The 23,348-nt window shown below is 36.5% G+C and overlaps 1 protein-coding gene across 1 annotated transcript in view; it reads left to right on the top strand.

The window, feature by feature from the left end:
• Nucleotides 1-287: 287 nt before the first annotated feature.
• LOC121300895 (extracellular serine/threonine protein kinase FAM20C-like) overlaps nucleotides 288-23,348 on the top strand; it is a 46,157-nt gene continuing 23,096 nt past the window's right edge. The window contains exons 1-3 of the mRNA XM_041229864.1: nucleotides 288-969; nucleotides 2,910-3,088; nucleotides 7,328-7,406. Coding sequence (XP_041085798.1) covers nucleotides 407-969; nucleotides 2,910-3,088; nucleotides 7,328-7,406 — 821 coding nt within the window. The 5' untranslated portion in view covers nucleotides 288-406. The remainder of the gene's footprint in view (nucleotides 970-2,909; nucleotides 3,089-7,327; nucleotides 7,407-23,348) is intronic.

Here is a 23,348-nt window from a genome sequence, read left to right as displayed (position 1 = left end):
TTTTTTTTTTTTTTTTGCTTTTCTTTTTTAAATTTCTAGTATAGTAAGTACATGTCACCTGGCTCTGTTTTTTTCTAGTCGAGATCCCCCCACCTACCCACCCAAAAAAAGAATCACAACTCCCCATTGTTTGACCTTTTTCTAATTAAGCCTTTACTAATTATACGTTGTCACTTTCATAAGCTAAATAACACTTAAACAAGCATATGCATATATGCATGTATTATTATTATTATTATTATTATTATTATTATTAGTATTAGTATTAGTATTATTATTTTGACCGAGTGCTTATTATTTTATACATATAAAAACAGCTACTGGAAAACAAAGTGTGCTACTTTTAGTTTATGTGTATGTATTATTTTAAACATATATACATATAGTAATTAATCATATTATCAAAATGAAGATGATACTGTTTCGCAAATTCAGAGTACTAATCCTGATGGTGTTTCTCATCGCGTGTACCATGCACATCATGATCGATTTATTACCAAAGCTCGAGAAGCGGGCGGCGGGTCCTGCTACTGCAGGGAACAGCGGATGTTCCTGTTCAAACAGACCGAGCGAAGAGCCTCAGAACTGGGGCAAGCAGCGTTCCAGGACCGGAGCAGAATCTGGCTGGCCGAACAAGCACACCCTGCGGATTCTTCAGGATTTTAGCAATGAGCCGAACTCTAACCTGTCCTCCCATTCACTAGAAAAAAATACAGGATCAGCGGACAAAACCGAGCCTTTTAAACGACTTGAACAATATAGCCAGCATGGGAATATTGACAGCAAACAGTTTATCCAGGAAACGAATACCAATAAAATTCAACCCGTTATGGGATACTCGAAACTGAACGTCCTGTTTGAGCACTCCCTTTACAAAATTCAGGTCCCGGGGCTCACTGAAGAGGACACCTTATTTAATGTCAATACTGATATCAGATTTAACCCAAAAGCAGCTGAGAATCCAGAATGGTAAGCGAAACATTATTTTGCCATGCATTATTGAATGGATAAATATGTTGAATGTTGTAAAGAATCAGGGCTCTAATAACACATTCTGAATATATATATATATATATATATATATATATATATATATATATATATATATATATATATATATATATGTGTGTGTGTGTGTGTGTGTGTGTGTGTGTGTGTGTGTGTGTGTGTGTGTGTGTGTGTATATTCACATTCACCATTTTGGAGTGGTTTAAGTCTCATGAACAATTCTAGAATGTGTTACGTTTACCGAATCTAATGTGTTGTGATAATTTGAATTTAAATACTGTAGATACAATGAATATGTTCAGATTAAATACGAAGAAGAATCAAATCACATAGTAGCAAAATGTACATTAACAGGGTTGGCACATTTAATTGTAGTTTGCTGACATTATTTTGCAATGTGTTTAATCTGATAATAATATACTGGAAATGAAAGGGTGGGCCGTTTATATGCACTAACAGTGTTTTTTTTTTTTTTTTGTTTTTTTTTTCCTTCAAAATATGGAAAACATTCGTATTTTAGAATGTGTATAGCTCTGTAGTTCACATACATGTGGATGTTTAGGGTGTCTCTCATTTGAGGTCAGGAACACACTCCTTGTGTTCCATTCACTTTCTCAGTATCATTTGTAATTATTATCAGTAGTAGTATTGGTATAATGTATTAAGCCTAGTAATCATAAGTAGAGTTGATAGAATTGATGGATGTATTCGTGTATGTCTAGACGCTTAAATACATGTGCTATTAAAGTGGTAAATGGGCAGCACTTACAGGTGGTTATTGAATGAGCACTGTACCCGCTTTTGAGCCCTGTCTGGTGGTGCAGCTATTTGGAAATAATCCCCGTCCCCCGTCCCCCCCGTCCCCGTCCCAGGCGGTCCTCCAAAAAAAATATACCTTTAAAAAGTCCAGCGTCAACAGACAAAAAAAAAAAAAATGTATGGACCTTAAGGGGTTAACAGATTATCACAATTGGTGTTGTTTTTGTTTTGTTACTAATCTGGATTGGAAATAATAAATAATTAGTGAATCACTAATTCACCAGTTATAGGTTAAAAACGAGATTATATACGGATTCGTTTAATAATCAAAGATGTTGTAACCATCACACGGAACGCAACTATCATATATAGTGAATCTGGAATATAGAAATATATGACAAGTGCAAAAATAACATTTTAGATATATGCATGTTTCTACTACAGTATGGATATTATTTTATGCATACAATTTTGTAAAGGGTACTTTTGATACAATTCTGTCCACTGTAGACAGGGAACTACAAAGCATGTTTTGCTTTATACCAATGTGGAATAATAAATACTGTATTTGTTATAAGGTACTGTAATGTTAATTAAAGAACATATGTACATCACTATTCTTGATTACCTTGCATCTATTTTAAAAAAATGTACTTTAGCAGTTTTGAGTCACTCAGGTGTGTAACAATGTTGCAACTAAAATGTTGCAATCTCACATATTAGGTTATGTTTTAGATGATGAGGACAAATCCTTATTTATCAGGAGTAATTTCACCATGCTAAGCAAAACCTGCATTACAAAAGGACTAGTGAATGTTTATACAGTGTAACTGAGCTCCCCTTAATGACTTCAGTGCTAAATTGCTACACTTATCATACAATTGCACAAACGCCATGAGAAGTACAGTTTATTGGAAATTATTCAGTTCTTAAGCACAAGAAAAAAAGACAAAATGTTGGCCCGTGTGATGTCTTTGGCTTTCTTTCACAGCTTACACAGCACAATACTGTGGTTGCACGGCCACTGAAATATTTACCCACTCATCTTAATGCTGTTTACTGTTTAACATTTGTACACAATTGTATATAATTCTTTATTTTTAATGACTATTCATTTTAATGATATATTTTTTAATCCTTAGGAAAAATGAAGGGAATGATGAAGAGGTGTATGTTCCAACTGGGGAACCTTCCGCAGATTCCTATCCAAATTGGTTAAAATTCCACATTGGGATTAATCGATATGAACTGTACTCTCGGCACAATCCAGTGATCGATTCTTTGTTAAAGGATCTAGTCTCGCAAAAAATTACCAGCGTTGGTAAGTCTGCACCTCATCAAATATGTGTACTGGATTAACGTATTCATGTTTGATTTGTATGATAGTTAATGTTCTGTACATGCAGATGCTTCATGAATCAATACATACATACATACACACTATATGCATTTATGTTTTATACATTGTGAAATGTCATACTGTATCAACAAAACAGAAATTATCTCAGTGAGTTTGTGGAGTTTGTTGTCTGTTTTATTTAATTCTATGTTGTAAGCTCAAACTTTTCCAAAGTATGGTTCAGATGGTTCTATCCCGTTTGGTTCTGTCTGTATTTCCTCATTCCCAATGACTGTGCCAATGAGCTGACATTTCTCCATACATGAAAAAATAAGTTAATGTGGAGCCACTAAAGGTTAATTGTCTACAGTGTGCTTCAAAGACAAGCCAAGGAAGCTTTCTGCAACAAGGATCATCCAGTACAAAAAAACTTTAAAACAATGAAAGAAAACCGAGAACAGTAACCTTAAAGCCCTATTAGCATTAAATATACATTACTGTCCTATCCTTGGCTTAATTTCCATTTTAAATCCTCTTCCAGCCGCTTTGTAGTTAAAGTTATGTTTATTAATGTTTTATTTTAATCTTATCAAGGTCGCTGATGTGCAGCTGTGATAAATGAGCATATGAGCTTAGCATCCTCCAGCTGCTCTGTGCTGGTGAAGCAGTGGCTGTGCTCCTACACTTAAAGTCTTTAACAGCCTCCCTCTGTGACGCTTAAAAAATAAAACTTTAATTACACAAGGATCAAGATTTAATGTGGTAAAATAGCTGGACAGGCAGTATTGTTAAATTAGTTGTGGTAGTTGGATAAAAAATAGAAAATAATATTAGAATCTTGTTCTTTTGTATTTATTAGTCTTATCTCTGATTTTGAGTTTGGCTACATGTTTATAATCACCTATTGACTGATCTTTGTCATGGCATGGTGTTGCTATTGTAATAAATTAGAACTCGTATGGTGTCGCTTTTGCACTGCTTGTGTGGATCGCCAGCTTTTCTCTTGGTGATAGTGAGCTATGAGAGCAGTGAAAGTAAAAGAAGCCCTGGGAGAATTCAGCTTCTTACTCATAAAGAAACCAGTGCTGAAATTTACTCGAGGTCTGAAGCAATTATGTCTTATAATTCTCCAGTTGTCGTGAGCACCAGGCTGACATTAACTCAAGGTCAGGGGGCAAGTGGATTGGTTCCAGTGCTGACGTTCCCAGTGGGTGCTGTGTAAAGGAAGGATTCTCATGCTATAATTATAAAGGAAACCCAGAGCTTGAGACAATGCAAGAGGCTTAATAATGTACTTAAAAACCAAGAAGGGGGGTTATGGTTTAAATATATATTGCCAGGTTAACACAGATGTAATATTGAAGATATTTTACACCAGAGAGATCTGCTTAGTTGCAGTATCTGGTTTTCCAGACTGTCCACCCTCCATACAGAGGTTATGGGAACTGAAAACCTGTTGAAGTTGTAGGATAGGAAGGTTTTATAACACAATTTTAACTATAATGTCCACAGTAGAGTAGACAGGACCTTGGTTTGTTCATGCTCTCATCCGAATGACAGCACTTACAGCAGCTTGAGTACCCCCAACATTGAAGCCAACTCCCCTGTAATGTTGCTGAAGCTGACACCCTGGGATCCTTCAAGAAGCTGCTTGATGAGATTCTGGGATCAATAAGCTACTAACAACCAAAAAAGCAAGATGGCCCAAATGGCCTCCTCTCGTTTATAACCTTTCTTAAGTTCTTATGTTCTTAACAGTGCACCCTACTGAGCCAGCATGTCCTCTCATTAGTTGATAACATCAGCGTCTAAAAGCTGTTATGGCGACCATCATTGATAAATCATTCAAAAAGCTCCATTAGGTTGAAATATTTGAATAATGGGGAAGTTTGCTGTTCTAGTCTATAGGTCTGGTCTATAAGTAGCATTAATAATTTGGCCGATGCATATTTAATGTTCCCAAAGAAGGGAAGATTTCAGAATTCAATGTCAAATATGTCAATTTCTACACCAAGATATACAGTATACAGTTACCAGTGAAGAGTGAACAAAATGTTAAGCGTAGTGGTGTCTTGTGTAACCTTGAAATACATAAGTACAGCATTTATTTTTCATATAGCATTCCTTGTGTATATTTTCAAAGTGTATGTATGGGAAACAAAAATACTAGTTCAGCTTGGTTCTAAATTCTAAATTGCTGAAGTGTACATAATATCAAAGATTATACTTTAGATAGTTATTAACTGTAAAACAACAAGCGTTATTCCATACATTGTTGTTGGAGCTGTGAGGCCTACAGTGTTGCAATGTTTACTGAGTTGCTACCAAACAATATGAAAAATACACAAAACAGAGTAATATTTCCCCATATGAAACTGGTGGAATAGTGTGCCGGATTGTTGCACAGTACATGGATTTTGGTTAAATCCAAGAGAATTTGGCTGTATCCAAGAAATAGTTGGAATGCACCCAAACATGCACACATACAAAAATGAACAAATTATTATTTATATACAGCAACATGAAAACAGCTTACATAGAGGAGAAACTCAATGTGGTTACCTCAGAAGCAAGTTCACTACATTTCTCCCTGTAAAAGATTCATGCTAAGTTACATGCAAAAAATCTCCCTGCTGCAACGTCAATATATGTGCTTTAGAATCACGGGAGACAATACAAAAGGTAGATTGTTATAAACATGTAATCATTTTAGTGCTGATAACCAGGGATCATAGTTTTCCACAATAAACAAAAAAGACATCAAACAAAACAAAAAAAATCTGTGTTATTACACAATTAAAATAAAAGACTAAAACTGAGTCCTCCCGTCACATTATAAGATACGCAAACAATACTATTGAATAAAACTTAACACAGGAAGTATTTATTGGTACACTTTTCAATTCTAAGGAAGTTACACACTCACCAGTGCCATCAATCAATAATAAAAACAAAGTTAGCATTTTACTTTAAACATTACAAATACTTTTGTGTAGTAATAATAAAAAATAGTATCCATATTAGTTTATTTCCGAATTAGTGTTTGTTACCTAGATGGCTATTGCCAAACTCAATGACCCGACCTTTAGGGGTGCGTTTTGTCATTTTCAGCATCTTTAAACATCTTTAAACAGCTTTTTTGGTAGTAACAACATAATAGATGTTGAAGTAAACTGCAGCTGTGTTTCAGCATGAATGTGGCAGTGCTCTGACAGCATTGAAAATCTGTGTTTTCACTCATTATTCCTCAGCAGCCAGATTCCTAATATCCTTGCTGATAACAATTTCATTATTACGTCCTGCTCTCCTTTTAGTTTTACAAAGTATCTAATAATAAAAAAGCAACAACCAGCCTTGGTCAGGAAGCAATTTTCTCGTTTTAATTTGACTTCTTAAATTATACGTATAATGGCTGACTTTAATAGAAGTAGTAGCTTTGAGTTCAATAATCAGCAGACAAACACTAACAGAAGCAAGACGCAAACAAGTAAATGAAGAGGGTCTGGTGATTTCACTGACATCAAAGCTGTAACGACTGAAGCTAGGAAACTGCTTTTATGAGAGACTTGCACTCTATATTTGCAATATCAAAGAAGAACATCATTCCCAGTCCATCACTTGGTCTCAACACAGACAGGCCCTGTGCCTTCAGTAGCATTGCTGTAACAAACACACATTTGGTGTAGCACATGCCCAGAGATTCGCTCTTTTAAACCCCATATGTACACTGTACTTTTTTTATTCCACCATGCCATACCAAGCTGTACAACACATTTTCAGAACCCTATATTTCTTCAACTGGTTTTCTGTCTTTGGGATGTGCATGTTTATAGTATATTTATTTAACTGATTACTTACAAGAACATCATCTGATTGACCACAGTGTCTCTGTATAATGAGCAAATCAAATAAAATTATAGTTACTAAAAACCCATTGCTATAGTCAGGATTACATTTTACGTTTCTTGGATATACTTTAGAGACAGTATACTTTTAGTTATTATCTTAACGTGTGGTATAGCTGTATTCTGTGATTTTCTCAATTAAGTTCCATGACCATGTCTACACAGTGAAAATGCACTATTAACTGCCAAATTGTTTTAACCGCTGGAAAACCAATGTCACAGATCTTTTTCATATCCATTGTGTTACTATTGGGTGGCTGATGAACTATTGCCCTAACATTATCCTAAATTACCTATTTTTGTCTTTTCCTGACAGCTATGAAATCGGGAGGCACCCAGCTTAAACTCATCATGACATTCCAAAACTATGGACAAGCGCTTTTCAAACCGATGAAGTAAGTAAGATCCATTAAGCGTACTTTAGATAATTGATGGTCTGCCGAGCTGTAACCCTCAGTTGGTACTGAGGCTATAATGGCATGCCAGCAACTGCTTTGTGTATATTGTAATGGCATTACCCCATGGCTGTGGAGGTGGAAATTACTTCTCTGCAATGCTCAATGTCATAAAGCATTAAGATGTCACAGACATCACTTGGAAAATGTTGTTAAGCACAGTGACGGAAGTCATAAACAATAGCAGGATTAGAAATTAGAATTCCATTTAATTTTTGTTTTGCTTACAATAGATGCATGGAGTATCAGGTGTGTGTGTGTGTGTGTTTAAGATAATAGATAATCTGCAATGGCTCCAATTGATTTTCAACAGAAGTATTATTACCTACTCTGCAATACAGTACAACAGATCTCAGCAGCTTTATCAGAAGTTGTTTCTATGGCCTTGATGCACAACGCTCTCCTGTGTTTTCCCCAACTATCTTAGTCAAGCCACTATCTTGTAGCAGGACCTTGTATAATTTATTAGGCTCAATTGTTAAGAGTTACCCATTCAAAACTCTTCTATTCTAGACCATTTCCAATCTATGGTCCACTTAGTTGCTCTCTCCAAAGAATGACTCAAAACAATGCGTGATCGATGTCCTTATTGTACAGTGCAATACACTTGCATTAGTTTGCGTAAAATTGCTCAGTGTTGTTTCCTGGGATTTTTATCAGTAATGTGCCATTTACTTATTCACTGGTATTGCTTTGTATTTAACATTTAAAGTGACAGTTTCTTTATATTTGAGCCAGACCTTTATTTTATTTTTAACTGTATTTGGGATTTATTATTGCATTCTTGCCATGCCAGTGTTCTAGAGATAATTCCGTAACCTTGGGTTATATTCATTTACCTCTTTTATTTTTTTTATTAGGGCTGTGAATTTATCTCTGGCTTTGTGCTGAATCTGCTATCAGTCTTGTCATGAACTTTTAAACAAAGTATCCAGGTCCTATTTTGAAACAAGCACAAAGACATTTTATGAAAGTGTCATGAACTTCTCCTCATTATGTATTATATTGTACATGCTTCCTTAATTAAATCCCAAAGAAACCATAAATCCATGTTCTTTTTTAATTGATTTTGAAAGCCTTTTTTTGTCTGGTATACAGCCAACTGTCCTTTTTTTCAGCAAATGAAAAGCATCTGTTAATTTCTGACTTAACTGCTATTCGTTAGACAACATTATTTGTGCTACTGTATTAGTTTTGCAACATTGAAAGTTGTCCTTACTTTTAAAATGGTGCAAGGTTTTCACTGAAGCAAAAAGCTGGTAAAACAGTGGTCTATAAATACAGTATGTACTGCATCTCATTACAAATATCAGTGCAACGTTCTGTGCCCCTGTAAGACTAATAAAAACAAGCCACAGTCCTGAAGTCTGGGTACCCATACCCTGTTCATCAATGCAACACTGTAGCTCTTGCTTTGGAAGTACGGCTAACAATAGCATGAAATTATAGGAGGGTGGGATCTACATGCTGTTTAAGAAAATGTTTCATGCTCCTAAAGTTTAATTGACAACCTACCACAGAGAGGGTGTGGGCCAGGCAACTACAGATTGAGCACCCCCACCCATCAATTTACAATAAGCTGCTCTGTGCTGTTTGGGTAGGCAAGAGAACCCAAACAGCACAGAGCTGGCTAAAAATAAGTCTCAGCGATTCAAGTGGAATTAGCTACTGGTGGTGGCATGTTTTATGTTTCTTCTACATCTTTTTTTTTTAATTATTTGATAACCTTGTAATTGTTATATAACCTTCCTTAGTTTAGTAATACATAATTAAAATACTGCTGATATTGGAGCATATAGGTCAACACTGACAGACAGGCTATCTGCCTTCTTCAGCTGCCTGCAATAAAGCAAAACAAAGCCTATCAGACTGACTCGTGTGATTGTGTGTACTGTTTGCATTGAGCTAGTGCTTTGCATTGTGCCTGTGTGCAAGGGCTCTTTCATAGGGGCCCCACAGACAAAAACACAAAGCTGGCACCTGCCAGTGACAAACGACGATGTCATTGAGGCTTCTTTTTTCAAAAAAAAAATAAATAAATTCACTGACTGTTTGAAATAAATGGCTTTGAGAATCTAGCCATTTGCATCAGTGCTCCAGAGTAGCCATATTGTGTTCTGTATACAAAAATATAATGCAGGTGTAATGAATGAAAATTCCTGAAAATAAATGGTTGAGCTCAGGGCCTGCTTTAACACTGAACTGAAGCGTCCGGATCCCAATACACACTGACAGGGTATAATTCACTTAATCTAATACAAACAGGCACATGTTACTGTGGAGATGTAGTGGGTTTCCATGGGAGAAAGAAACCCTTGAGAAAGACCGAATGGCTACGTTTACAGTACATTGTACCAGAAGGGGGCCCACATGTGCAGATATTTGGTAAACAAGGCTCCTCGTTCACAAAAACAAACACAGAAATAAATAAATAAATAAACAAACAAAAAAATATTTCCATTCAGTTCTGGAATGAAGGAAACAAACTATTTGGGGATATTTTAATGTGCTGCCTCTGTAAATCAGCATTTATTTAACATAACAATGACTTGTATATAGCTGTATTGAAGTGTCCTGCATTGTAGGATATATATACACAGTATATGTGATGTGGTATGATGGTGTAGGGATGTGCATGTTTATAGTATATTTATTTAACTGATTACTCCAGAGCAGCTGTCACTTGTACATGGACACAAATGCGTTTGCTGTATTAGTCCAGTAAATGTATGGAATAATGCAGTTGATCCAACCATTTGCAGCATTATGTTGCCGTCTGTAGTGTTGTGTTTCCCTTTGATTCACTGGCAGAGATATGTTTACCATGATAGATGCAACTGGTTCCCCTCTGGGTATTTGAGTGGTGATCATCACATGCCACATACTCCTTTTGTGTCCCTAAAGCTCAAAGGCATCGATAGCTTCACAGTGTGCTCCTGCTTGTGTATGACAAGAAGATGTTAAGAGGACAAGCAGGTACCCTTTTCAAAAGCATGCTAGAATTCACACAAGGCATAAAATCAGGGATCATTGCTGGTTCAAGCTTGCTGCAACAGGATATAATTATTTAGCTCTGAACAAAACCTCAATCTCCCCTGGCAGACAAACATATTTTCACACTTGACAATGGAAAGCACTGATAAACTTGCCTCTGAAGCTTCCTGCCTAGTCTGCCTCTGGTGCAGTGTGAACATGGTGTACAATCGGGATGAGATGCTGGGACTGGATGCTACCCTGATTACTGTTTTGCAGATTGTACAGTGCCCCAGATGACAAAGTTACTTGACAAGCTTGCATAATACAGTGTAGTGTATTTATACTGGTTTATCAAAGCTACAAGTAAAACATTTTATTTTCAGCAATAAGCAACCTGTTGTTGCCTGCAGATACTAACGTTTTCTTTTAAAATGTGTAAATCATTTAACTCAAACTGGATTCCAAAATGCGTACTAGCTCAGCAAAATATGCTAATTATCTCTGTCTTTTTGACGTCTGGGATACAGACTCAGTGGCTTGACCAAATTACCAAGTATTTTTAATATAATTACAATCTTTAAATGCATCCAATTTAAAGCCACCAGCTTTGACAAAATTAGATTTTTCTATTTTGAGTTTTCTCTTCCTTTCATGCCTACTTTAGACTAGTGACCCTATTCAGGTAAAGTTAATAGTAGACAGTAATGACAGTAGACTATATATGTGTGTATATATAAGCAAAAGAAAAGTAGTGTGCTTTTTGCATTTAAATATCTTTTATAGTAAGTGATAAGAACCGGAGACTACATTAAGGTGTTGCAATCAAAACACAGGATGTTATATAAGTTGAGTATGGAGAAGTCTATCATCACCATAAATATTTAAAATGTGTTTTTCGAGTATATTTATGCACAGTAAAAATGCATGTCGATCAGCTGGTGAGGGGGAAGGAAGGTTGCATAAAACACTTATATGTGATTTGGTACTATGCATGACTGCTATAGCAAAGCTATGAATCCTATTAGTAATTGTAATGGGACATTATAAGCAACACTTATTAATACAGTGATGTGTAATTAATGATAAATACTATAATAATCCTAACCTCGAGCTTGGAAGTTTTCGACTTTTATTTTTGATCATGTGACGCCATTTTAAGATACAGAATCGGCTCAAAATAAGTGCATTTAAACTCAGAAAAGCGGTTCATTACAAAACAAGATCCCTAGTTTTTACCTTCATATCTTGATAAAGCCTGTCATTCTGTTTCGCATTATGTTTTTTATTTTGAACACAGCTGACAAATTCCATTAATTGTTTATCCCCGATCTTACCTTTTGATTAGCCTTTCATTCAATTCAATCTAGGGTTTTATTAATATAGCTTTTGTTTATATATATATATATATATATATATATATATATATATATATATATATATATATATATATATATATATATTTTTTTTTTTTTTTTAAATGGTGAATTTACTTTAAACTCCGTATTGACTATTTTCGTAAAAAATTAAATGTGTCAAGGCACCTATGTTAAACTGGTGGGGAAAATCAAAAGCACAACAAGGCTAAGACTATTAAAGGGAAATAGAGAGATGGAAAATACAAACGGAAAGGTATAAAACTCTAAATATTCCTGACTTTATGGTAGGAGTCATTTTGAGTTTTCTGTGAAAGTAATGAGCTTTTTTGCCAGCTACAAAAGTACCATTCACTGTTCAAACTGAATTCCCAGTCCAGAGGTATACCTTCCCATAACCAAATAGAAAAGTTAGTTTACTATGTTACATTTTGCAGTTTTACCATGCTTTCTCTTATCTTACACCATAGTTTAACAGAGATGTGTGTTTATTTGAAAATATTAAACATTTTGTCAAACAGAGGGAACATGTAAACAAAGTTAGACATTTTAGGTTTAAGGTTGATTCCAATGCATTTTCAATATATGTGCATGGATTAGACCAGTTGTTCCCAACCCTGGTCCTGGGGACCCCCTGAGCCTGCTTGTTTTCATTCCTACTGAGCACACAGTTACTTAACTATACTCTTAATTAAACTGATAATTTGCTTAATTGGACCTTTTTACCTAATTTCAGCTCATTCAGCTAGTCAGCTAATTGTTTTCATTTTCACCATAAAGTGTTTTTTAAAAAACAAACAAAACAAAACAACAAAAAAAAACACATTTTAGGACAATTAATGTCAGGCAAAAGAAAGATTTCAATTTTAACAGAACCGAAGAAAAGTAAAAGTCACTTTCTGCGATGCAGGCTAACACGTTGGGGTGTTTTCTCTTAAGGTTTTCCAACAATGAGCTTGTGCTGTGATAAGAAAGTTCTTTTTTGCACAGTTTGCAAGACACCCTATAATTCAAGAGGTTTGTAAAGTAATCCCATCCTTTGAGGTTTTAGTTATGAACTTGCTGCATGCAGCTGCATGCAGCATCCGCCATCTTGAAAATATAACAAATACTCGATTCATAACATTTTATTCAACATATTTTTTTTTAAACATATATTTAAATACTTTGAGTAACTGTTGCAGCACTAATCCCTGTATTTTCTATTTGATTTTGGCTTATTGCAAACTCCCCGAATTGGTTGCTTGTTTTGATATTTAAAATAAATTTGTATAACACTCAAGGAATCTTTGGTTAAAAGGAATGCTTCTTCTTACTAAAATGTGCCTTTTGAGGCAGGAGAATACTGCATTCTTTATTGAAGTTTTTTTTTTTTTTTTTTTTCTACAAAAAAAAACACACAGAATACCTTTAAGTACCTGTAGTGTCCTGCTAAAGCCAGTTGTATTGTATCTTTCCATCTTAGATGAATGGACTATTGTTGCCTTCTTGTGTCTTTCAACACTTTGTATTTTGGCTTTTGTAAGCCCATTCCTTAAAGTTTACCACAGTGATTTAACACTGTATTTGTGCACTTTTCCCATGCTTTTCTCATGGTTATACTATACGTTTACCATGGGTTATCCTGGTTTGTCGTGCTTTTTTAATATGCTTTACCGTATCACTCTGTGCTTTGCAATGCTTACCTATGCTTTAACCTTCTTTCACTATGCTGTAATACACTTTTCTGTACTTTTACAATTGGAAACTTTTATAAGGGATGTAAGGTCAGTCAGAGTCACTCAACCTAAGTTCTTGGTTAAGTGGAATGGCTTGGATGAAAATAAAGTTTGTTCCGGATAATGCAGTAAAGCCAAGTACTCTATATTGTGAACTTAACCCACACACTGCTGCTTTATACACCCATTTACTGAATCTCCCCTGCAGGTGAACTGCATCTGTTTCTTTTACCATGTTAGACCTACAAACCACTGCAGCAGAGAGGAGAGCGAAGAACACAGCACATTGGTGCATTAAAGCTTGTAGCTAAGCCACCACACAAAAAGCTCAGAGACATTTAATAATGTCTTTGAAGAGGCCAAACCAGCTCTTTATTGAATTCAGGATTTTTGTGAGCAGTGTCACAAATAGGGCCATCCTCGTTACTGCAAGATTCTTTGGGAGTGTCAAATATATTTACAGCTCATAGAATAGATGTGCTGGCCATGAAATTCGCTTTCATCTACAGTACACTTTTCCAAACAAACAAGCTGTGTAAACAGTTCTATCACTCTAGCTATATAAACAACCCCTTTGGAGTTTGCAAAATGCCTTTTTTGTCACTGCAGGGGTGACAGAAGGCCTCGGAAGCTGTGCCCAATTCTGTAAACACGCTTTGTAAACTTTATTACTCAATCCCATATCAAAAATACTACCGTAGTATTTAGTGATGCCAAAAATACTACAGTGCACCCAATTTTAATTGACTATACTGGCTACAGTATGTATTTAATGGTCTGTTGTTTGCCATGCTGTGAACAGTGGAATTAAATGGTTTGATAAAGGAAAAAACATTTCCGAGCATTGTTTGGCCTGGTTTGTAGTATATAAAAAATAAAAAATAAAAAAAAAAACACATTGGAAAATTTGAAACTGAACTTTAACCAAACTACAACAAACAAACATAGTTATGCGTGGAATTTAGCTAGTTCTACACTGTATTGTGGTTTCCTGTGCATCTTCTTTTTAAAAACAACGGATGGCTGGCTTCTCCTGCAGAGTAAATGTGGAATCTTAGGAAGCGGAGTGCTAGGTCTGATTTGGCAATAGCGTGGAGGGAGCAAAAGTATTTAAAGCACTCAGGCAGCTGTGTTTGATACAGGCCCATGTGGTACGGGGTCAGTGTACATATTACACTGTACTAGCCTGCATCAGCATTTTGCTAGTCAGGTGGTATGCTAACTCCCAGTAAGGTGGTAAGGAAATCTCTGTTTAGCTGTGCACTGGAGATTTAAAATTGAAATCGAAACCTTGTTTTAACCTACAGTGCTAGGTGCGCAGCCATATGGAAAAAATTTATAAATTAACAAATTAACAAAAACTAGCATTGCTTGAATGTGCTTTCAAATTCAAAATATTATTCAAAGGTAGTGTAGTGCATAGCATTGTATTTAGTATAGACATATCTAAAATTCAATAGAAGCTTGGTACCCAACTAAATTATCTTTTGAATACAGGAGGGAACACTGTATAATCTTTAAATTATCTCAGCATTGGCAGATCTTTTTATCGCCACCCTATTGTTTTGCAGATCTCTTACACTCTATTTGTATTGTCTTTTGGGAAGGTAATAAGGGGGTCCATAAATCACCGAGAGGTAACGGCAGCAGGATTAATATAGCTATAAAGACAGGCAGTATTTAGATGTACCCTAAAAGGATGCAATGGGATAACTGGATAAAAGCTGGCCAGGGGAGAAAGGGATCTTATGGAAGGCTTGGAAGATAGTAAGGATGCAACATGGGAACTTAAATGAAAGTAAAATAGAGAAACTAACACAATTTGACAGCTTCTGCCTCTCCATGACTGTACAGTACAGTCGACAGCCTCCAGCAATGTTGTCAGGAAAAAAAAAAACTTAGAATGTATGGAAGACACCAGCAGTGCAACTGTTAATCCTTTTCCTGTCTAGAATGAGTTTCCATCCAGTATTATAGACTTCCCATTCAAGAACGTCTAAATTATATTAGATCACGCTGTTCCTCTTCTTGCAGGCAAAATGCCTAGCTGTTCCTCAAGTTAGAACCTTATTTGGAACCTGTTGCCATCTGTTAATACTGACTATTGACTTAATGTTTCCCCAAATAAAAAGTGCTTGGTAAACTTGTGTTTGCTTACTCAGCACTGTATGGCTGGAACAACTTCCCCATGATCCTCAAACCTTTCAACACTTAGTGTCCGTACAGAGATAGAGATAGCCTTGCCGTAGCCCTGCAACACCCTAAGTTGCTTTCTGAAAATTAAGATTATATTTCTTATATTAAAATAGTGTAGAAATGTTCTAAAAGAACATACCTGAGATCCCCCGCAGTTGTCTACAGTGCTGCAAAAGCTTAATAACATGCTGTTGTTTCTGTATCTTTTAATAAGATATGAGTCTACGTCTGTTTGCAGCTGTCTTGCATTTTCTGTAATAGCAATCTCTTACAGTGGTAATGTTTGTCATTTTTAACCATTTTTTGTAAGTCAGGTTTCTAGAACACCCAGGGGAGTGTGAGGTTTCAGATGTGGATTATAGAACCACTTCAGCCATGCTATTCTCGACTGGTATGTTATTTAATGCCACTGAAGTGCTGCTATAAAGTGTCTCAGTCCATTTTGTTAAATGTAAATGCAGTTTAACCATCAATCTGACCTTTGATGTTGCCAGGTATCAATTCATAAAGACATCAATTCATATTTGACATCCTTTGCAATCATATGTTATTGAACTGTTGTGTGCCTTCAAAACATACAACATGTCGTCATTATTCTGAATAGGTGAGAAGGATTTGACACATTTTATTAAATCTTGAAATTTAAACTTTGTGCAGGGTCACATGATCTTAAGTGATTGGCACCGTTGCCCAAAAACAGTCAATATTGCCCTCTGACACCATCCTGCATCATAACAGACTTCCATGGTTGAATCATTTTTAATAAGTTTCCCAAAAATGTGTAACAAAACAATAATAATACAGATATTGACTGCAGTCATCACCTTGTAGTGGAAAACCGATGCTCATTGATTAAAAAGGTGACCTCCAAACGCTGTCACTCACTGTCAGCCTTAGCTCTAGTTAATAACTGTATTATTTATAAATGTGGATTTCTATCAAATTATCCCCATTTCTGATATGCCATCTTCTGTGTTTACTTTTTAATTACACCTCCCTTGTTTTAAACCCAATTGCAGTGTAGAACGGCATCACTTAGACAGCCAGTCATTACATTACATTACACTGAATACACAGCAACAGATCGACAGCAAGCTGATGTTGACGATGTATCAGGAAGATTGAAAGCCTCAGAGTGTTCTGAGTACAAAAAAAGAAAAACCCTACCCTAGGCACACAGTGCAGCCGTGCAGTTATGTAAGCCAGGTCGCGTTTTCTTTTTTTTTTTTTTTATCCGAAAACAATTTAATCGGCTAAGTGAGAGTTTTCTTTCACCGTTCATGTTTGCAGGCTGATTTTATTGTACCGTACCTCCACTCAGACAGACACTTCTTAAATGATGTAAAGAGGAAGGCTGGAGGTCATTAGCTGCATTAGCTATTAAAGGGCTGCTGCAAATGGACCACATGCAGTGTGCTCAGATTTCCCCCCTCCTAGTATTTATAGTGCCAGCAGTCTGGATTGCACTGGTGTGTGCATTTTAAAACATCAATTGTATGTGCTGCTTACATGCTGCAAAACTGCTTTATAATTAGCATCAGTACCTTAATTTGAAGGGAATAACACTGTATTTAAACTTTCAAAATCTGACTGCTTTTGTTTTCTTTATCTGTAGGGCATAACTAAACCAAATAATTAAAAATGACTGCATGCCACTTAAGTGTTACTGCCTAGGGGGCATGTTTTCAGCCAGGCAAAGTATACTTTTCTGTAAAGAGGATGTCTGGGTTTAATAAGGTGCTGTACTGTACAAGCCTAAGTTGTAATTGTGTGATTCACTTTAGAGCAATCCCCAGAGTCAGTCATTAAGTAAAGCGATGGTTCTGGTAGGGAACTCACTTTAACCTTGGTTCTAGTCGCGTAACTATCAAGTTAGGCGCTTCCAGTACCAGACTAAATCGTCAATCGAACAGCCGGTTCATTATTCGTCCCTCAATAAACAATATGTCCAATGATCAGGAAAGGATTTACATCTTACCTCAATCCTCTACATCCCCACTGTGCACAAGTTTGCCTCCTGCTCCCCAGCCTCCACCTGTTTTCTTGGCTTCATCTAACAGGGGAGGGCAGGTATCCTGCCCCTTTGCCCATGGCTACCTATGGCCAGCCTTTGCCTTTATCTGCAAGCTAATTCATTGAAAGAGCGTACTTGTACCGGCATACGTCAAGGGTTGCCGTGTATTCTGTTTTTCTTTTCAATCTGATCGCTTTGTATACATACCCTAAGGCAGTGTTAGTAATGTGATATGTGTTTTGAAGTCGGGAAGGAGAGATCAAAATCATCAGGTGACTTTATTATCCAATTGCGTTCTGTGCAAAAACCATGTTATTAAAAGATTAAAAGACCTTTAAAAAATGTTCCTCTTGTGAAAACAGCAAGCGATCTTCTTTGTTAACTTTACTGGAAAATGAACAAAAACCCTTCCAAGTTACTACATTACATCCCAAAACAATAGACATTGACTGGCCTTCAGGCATTGCTAGCTTCTTGTGACCACATATTGTTGTACACCTGTGTTACAATGACTTCAACATAAGGTGTTTCCCAGCCCCACTACGTGCCATTGAATTATAATGAACCAGACCCTCCCAAGTATGGTACAATGGTGAGAAAGAGAACTGGGCCACTGACTGGAAATGGTTTGGCACTGATGGCACATCACAAAGGCAACATCGTAGGAACAGTCGTGTTACACTGATGAATTGTTATAATGTTAGACTGGGACAATAGACGTCTGAGCAAAAAAGGTTTTCCAGGAGCATATCTTATTAAATTAGAAATTGCTGTATGAATATCATTAGTTCTGTTGTTAAGGATGTGGCTGCTGCTAGGATGGTATAGTTGGCCAGGTGACATTATGACTATGGAAAAAGTAACAAATGAAGTGCCTGTTATTTAAAACATGGATGGCTGTTTGTATTTACTGATTCCCATTGTGCTACAGGAGAAAGCCTTTACTATAAACAAAGCAAAGGCAACACAGTCTTTGGCAAGGCAGTAAAAAGCCTGGCACTGCCAAATCAAAAGCAGTACACCGGCAGTAGCATATCTGTGGCATTATCAGGATTTATTTTTAATGACTAATTAAGCTAAGTTGGACAAACATGTCCTATTCATAAGGAGCTTGTCGGATAGTGTAGATGAAATAACCCCAGGTCCTTGTCAAAGGGAAACATTGGATCCATAGATCTGCGTAGTTTTTGCAAGCTTTGATAAGCCAAATAAATAAATAAAGGCTTTCTTACAACTGGAAGCATAAAACAAGGTCTGCAAAGCTTGGTAACAAATCCAGACTTATCACTGTCACAAAGTGTCTGTGAAATGGCAGGAATTCAGGTTGGAGAGAGAGAATGCAGAAAAAAATCAGTGAGTATCTGGACTAAACTATGCTCCAGATTTCCCAGTCCTGTAAATAATATTGGCATTTAGTGGATTTTGTAACTAGGGACAGATGTAAGGCAGAAAACTGCCGTAAAAAGTTTTCAAAGCGCTCGTTGCTGCAGCTGACGTGACTACCCAAACAAGGCTGGCATTTCAGACTTTTATGACTGGGGCCTGTGAGCTGTACAGATGTTTCTTTCATCCTGACTCTTCTTATCCTGAGGGGAGCTGTTGGAAAATCTGACTCTGTCCATGTTTACAATGGAAGCAAGGAGCTTCTCTGTTTTCTGAACCTTCACTTACAAATATGATTTGTGTTTTTTGCACTGAGGAACATTGGTTTTTCTTTGTTTATTCAATGCTTGCTTATATGTCTTTCAACTCTCTGTGGTCCTCCTTCTGTAGCTTTACATTTTTCTCCTTAGAAAAAAAATAAAATTCAGTGATGGAATTCAAGGTTAAAAGCAATCTCAAGTTCTTTGTTCGTTGAAGACAGGAGTAAAAGAAAATGTGGCTGAGACTGAAATAAGTTACCATCTTAATAGTACTGCAAGTTACATAGACAGGTGGGGGGGGGGGGTTGTTAGAACATTTTATCATAACTTTTGGAACATTTAAGAACATCTGTTGGTTTGTCTAGCCAATAGGCATCACTTTAAGTTGAGCCTAGGAAGTGCGGGATGTCAACACACTTTAGTTTTAGTTTTTGTTATTTGACAGTGACATCAAGTATTTTAGTATTCTAATAAAAAGCTGTTTCCAAAAAGTTTTAAAGGATTTAAAAAGTTTTAAAAAGTTTATTTAAGCATGTAACACAAACAATAAAATGAACCACAGATACTTTAATTCAGAGTTAACCCATTGTATTCATATAAACCACATCTGGTCTTTTACCCTTTATTTAGACCAATAACAATTGACCCCTTCCAGGCCAGTCTTTTAGAAATATCACTTTTAGTTAGTTTGTAGTAAAAATAAACCTGTGAGACAGAGGTTCCGCTGCATTATTATTTTTTTGTATACAAAATATAACGGCACAATTCCACCCCTTCCAGTCAATGTAGTGTTACAATCATGAAAGCTCAAATTCATTCTACTGGATAACTTCTTATTTACTCTTTAAAAACCCAGTTTTGATCTGTGACTTTCTTAATTGTTTACATACTGTACTTCCATTAATCATTGCATTTAAAAAATCAAATAAAACATTTAGGCCTGTCCACATTGAAGTATAATATATATATATATATATATATATATATATATATATATATATATATATATATATATATATATATATATATATATATATATATATATTACTACAAAGTATAGAACAATCCCACATATTTGCATAATATGTAGCCTACTTTTCAAGTAGGCTACATATTATTAATTATATTAATTTTCAATGCTGAAAGTGACTCGTATGGAAGCTGATTGCTGGATTAATTTCCCAAGACAGGTGTGTATGACCACGTAGCAAGGTTACATGGTTCAATCTGGCTTGTCCCATGGTTGATCGAAGGTAGGTCTTAATCCTAACAATGGCCTTTCCGATGTACAAGAGGACACTGGGATCGTAAGTGCAATCTTTATCAGTTTTAAAAGTTCTGGTAGAAATAGTCGCAAATGTTCACCTTGCTCACAGCTCAGGAGTTTTACTGCATCCTCAAGTGTTGACAGGTGAATGCCATGTTCTTTTGCAAAGTCAATAAGCATATCGTAACACAGTTGCTGTCAATCAGTGTCAAAGTCAGCCTTATAGAACTCTGCAATGTGATTGTTGTCACATCTCCCAGTAACAAACTTTTCAATGCTTGTCTTGTGTTCCCACACAGTAGACTTAAACCTGTTGCATAGTGCAGCTGTAACACAGTCTATAACACAGTGGTAACTATGCCAGTAGAGTTCCTCAGGAGACTAAAATGAATGCAAGTTAGATCCATCACCAAACTAGAGAGGAACCGTTTACGTCTTGAAAAAGTAGGGCTTTCCAAATACAACAAATCTGCCTCAAGAGTTATTTCCACCCAGAACTTATTAACTCCATTGTGTAGTTGACTTATACTACCTTTAAATTAATTATTAGCTCATTCTGCTTGATGAAACTGCATGTTAAACCTCTGTAAGGCCGTATTTACCGTTTCTACATGTGAAAAAATGAGTAAAAGCAACTGGTGAGTGAAGTAAGAGCCAAACTTGAGGAGATGTATAGTGAATCCACTTGCTTTCTCTCCAGCATTACTTTTTATCATGACTTGATAGATCTTCAAGAAACCCAATTAATTCACTGTAGTTGGAGACCACTGACTGCAGTGAAGATGCTCAGAGTGTCCATCTTGTTGGACAAAATGGGCGCAGTCGCCAAGCAAGCGAGAATTCTCGACAAAGCTAATGAGATCATGAATTATTGTCATCAAATTTCAACAATTGTCAACGCTTTGTAGTATATCTTGCACAACCAAGTTCAGACTGTGTGCTAAACAGTGCACATATAAACCTGAGGCTACTTCTCCGGTACCAGTGCCTGCAACCCCGGCGCTTTCCATCAGTATTTACTCCTCCATCATAGCACTGTTCCCGACATTCTTCAATTGGAATGTTGAATCGGAGAAGTACATATTTAAGCATGGCAAAAACAGCATCAGCTGTAGTTGTAGCCAAAGAAAAGCCCCTCCTCTTCTTTTTTACCATGGTTTTCTCCCAATTTGGAATGCCCAATTATTGTTTTTATTCCAGTTCACCACTGCAACTCCCCAGCGACTTTTTAAACGGAAGCTGAAACACACGTCCTCCGAAACATGTACCTGCCAAGCCATCATTTTTCATACTGTGGATCCACAGCGAAGCCACCAGACCTATAGTGCTGGAGGACAGCATAGATCTGAATGGGTCCACTACATATCTGCGGGCGTCCTATCAGCCGTCTGCTGAGCTAATCCCTCTCTACCCCGGCGACATTCAGCCAATTGTGCGCAAGCCCCTAGGAACAACCGGTCACAGTCGGCAATGACAAAGTCTGTATTTGAACCTGTGATCTCCAGGCTATAGGGCGCATCCTGGACTCCACACGGAACGCCTTAAGCCCCTAAACTCCTCCTCCTCAAGATTCTGCTTAACTATTCAAAAGCAAAATGACAGCAGCTCCCTGACAGAAATGTCTGCAGTCTCATCCGCAACAACAGGATAAATTGTTTTTCAATATAATAAATTAAACATTATTCTTAAATCTGTAAATATAAGATTGTATTAATAATGTTTACCATTACCCTCATCATTTTTGTTCTGAATTTTGATATTTTTAGCTTTCTGTTTTATTTGTGTAAATAAATGTGTAAATAAAACTAATTGTAAACAGAGAGCAATGAAATGTGATTATTGTTTTGAACAGAATTATGCCACGTGAGGATTTGCTTTTTTCTTCTACAAATCAGATATCGGTAACAGTGTAACAATATTTGCAAGTTGTGTCTGCTGGACTGCAATGTTCAAACTGCCTTAAACAAAAAGTAGGACTCACTTTATCCATTACTATTAAGAGCAAATGAAAGCCTTTTTTTGACACAAAATGACCACTGAAAACACAATTGGGAACTTAAATGTAACATACCATTAACATACTGTTGCTGTTTAACATGAACGTTCTAATGCTTCAGCATCGACAATGAATTTTTGAATTTTTGAATCTTTTTCTCTAGAGGTGTTTGGAAGTGGGAGTTTCATTTTATCAGCGGAACAACAAACTTCGCAAAAAACTGTTGTTTTTCTGGTCGTAAGAAAGCTAATCTAAGCAACTCCTTCAACTAGACTGATCCAGTCTCCCCCTTTTTTATGAGCCTTGTCAACAGTACTACCCTTACCAAGATTGGTGTTTGGTGTAGTTGAACCCGATTCTGTGGTAATGTTCCCGCTCTGTGGCGTTTCCCTCTCACTCTGGGGCGATATCTCTGTGTTTCAGTAGACCAGGCAATAACTGACCAAGCTGATTCAGTCCTGCTGCAACTAACCCCAGTTCTTCCTTTGGCAACTGCAGAACTTCTACCTGGCTTCTTAATTAGAAATGTATCCGTGATGAATACAGTTAACAAACTACTATTTTTAATGGAATAGCAGGAGGATCCTTACACCGCTTCACTTTTTAGTATAGCCATTCAACATCACTATGTTACATACCCCTAACAATGGGTTTTGTCACATGATGTGGTTATCAATAAAATATGGTGATGGAATGACA

The sequence above is a fragment of the Polyodon spathula genome, chromosome 26 (assembly GCF_017654505.1).
Source record: "Polyodon spathula isolate WHYD16114869_AA chromosome 26, ASM1765450v1, whole genome shotgun sequence".
NCBI lineage: Eukaryota > Metazoa > Chordata > Actinopteri > Acipenseriformes > Polyodontidae > Polyodon > Polyodon spathula.
This window is presented reverse-complemented; position numbering and strand designations above follow the sequence as displayed.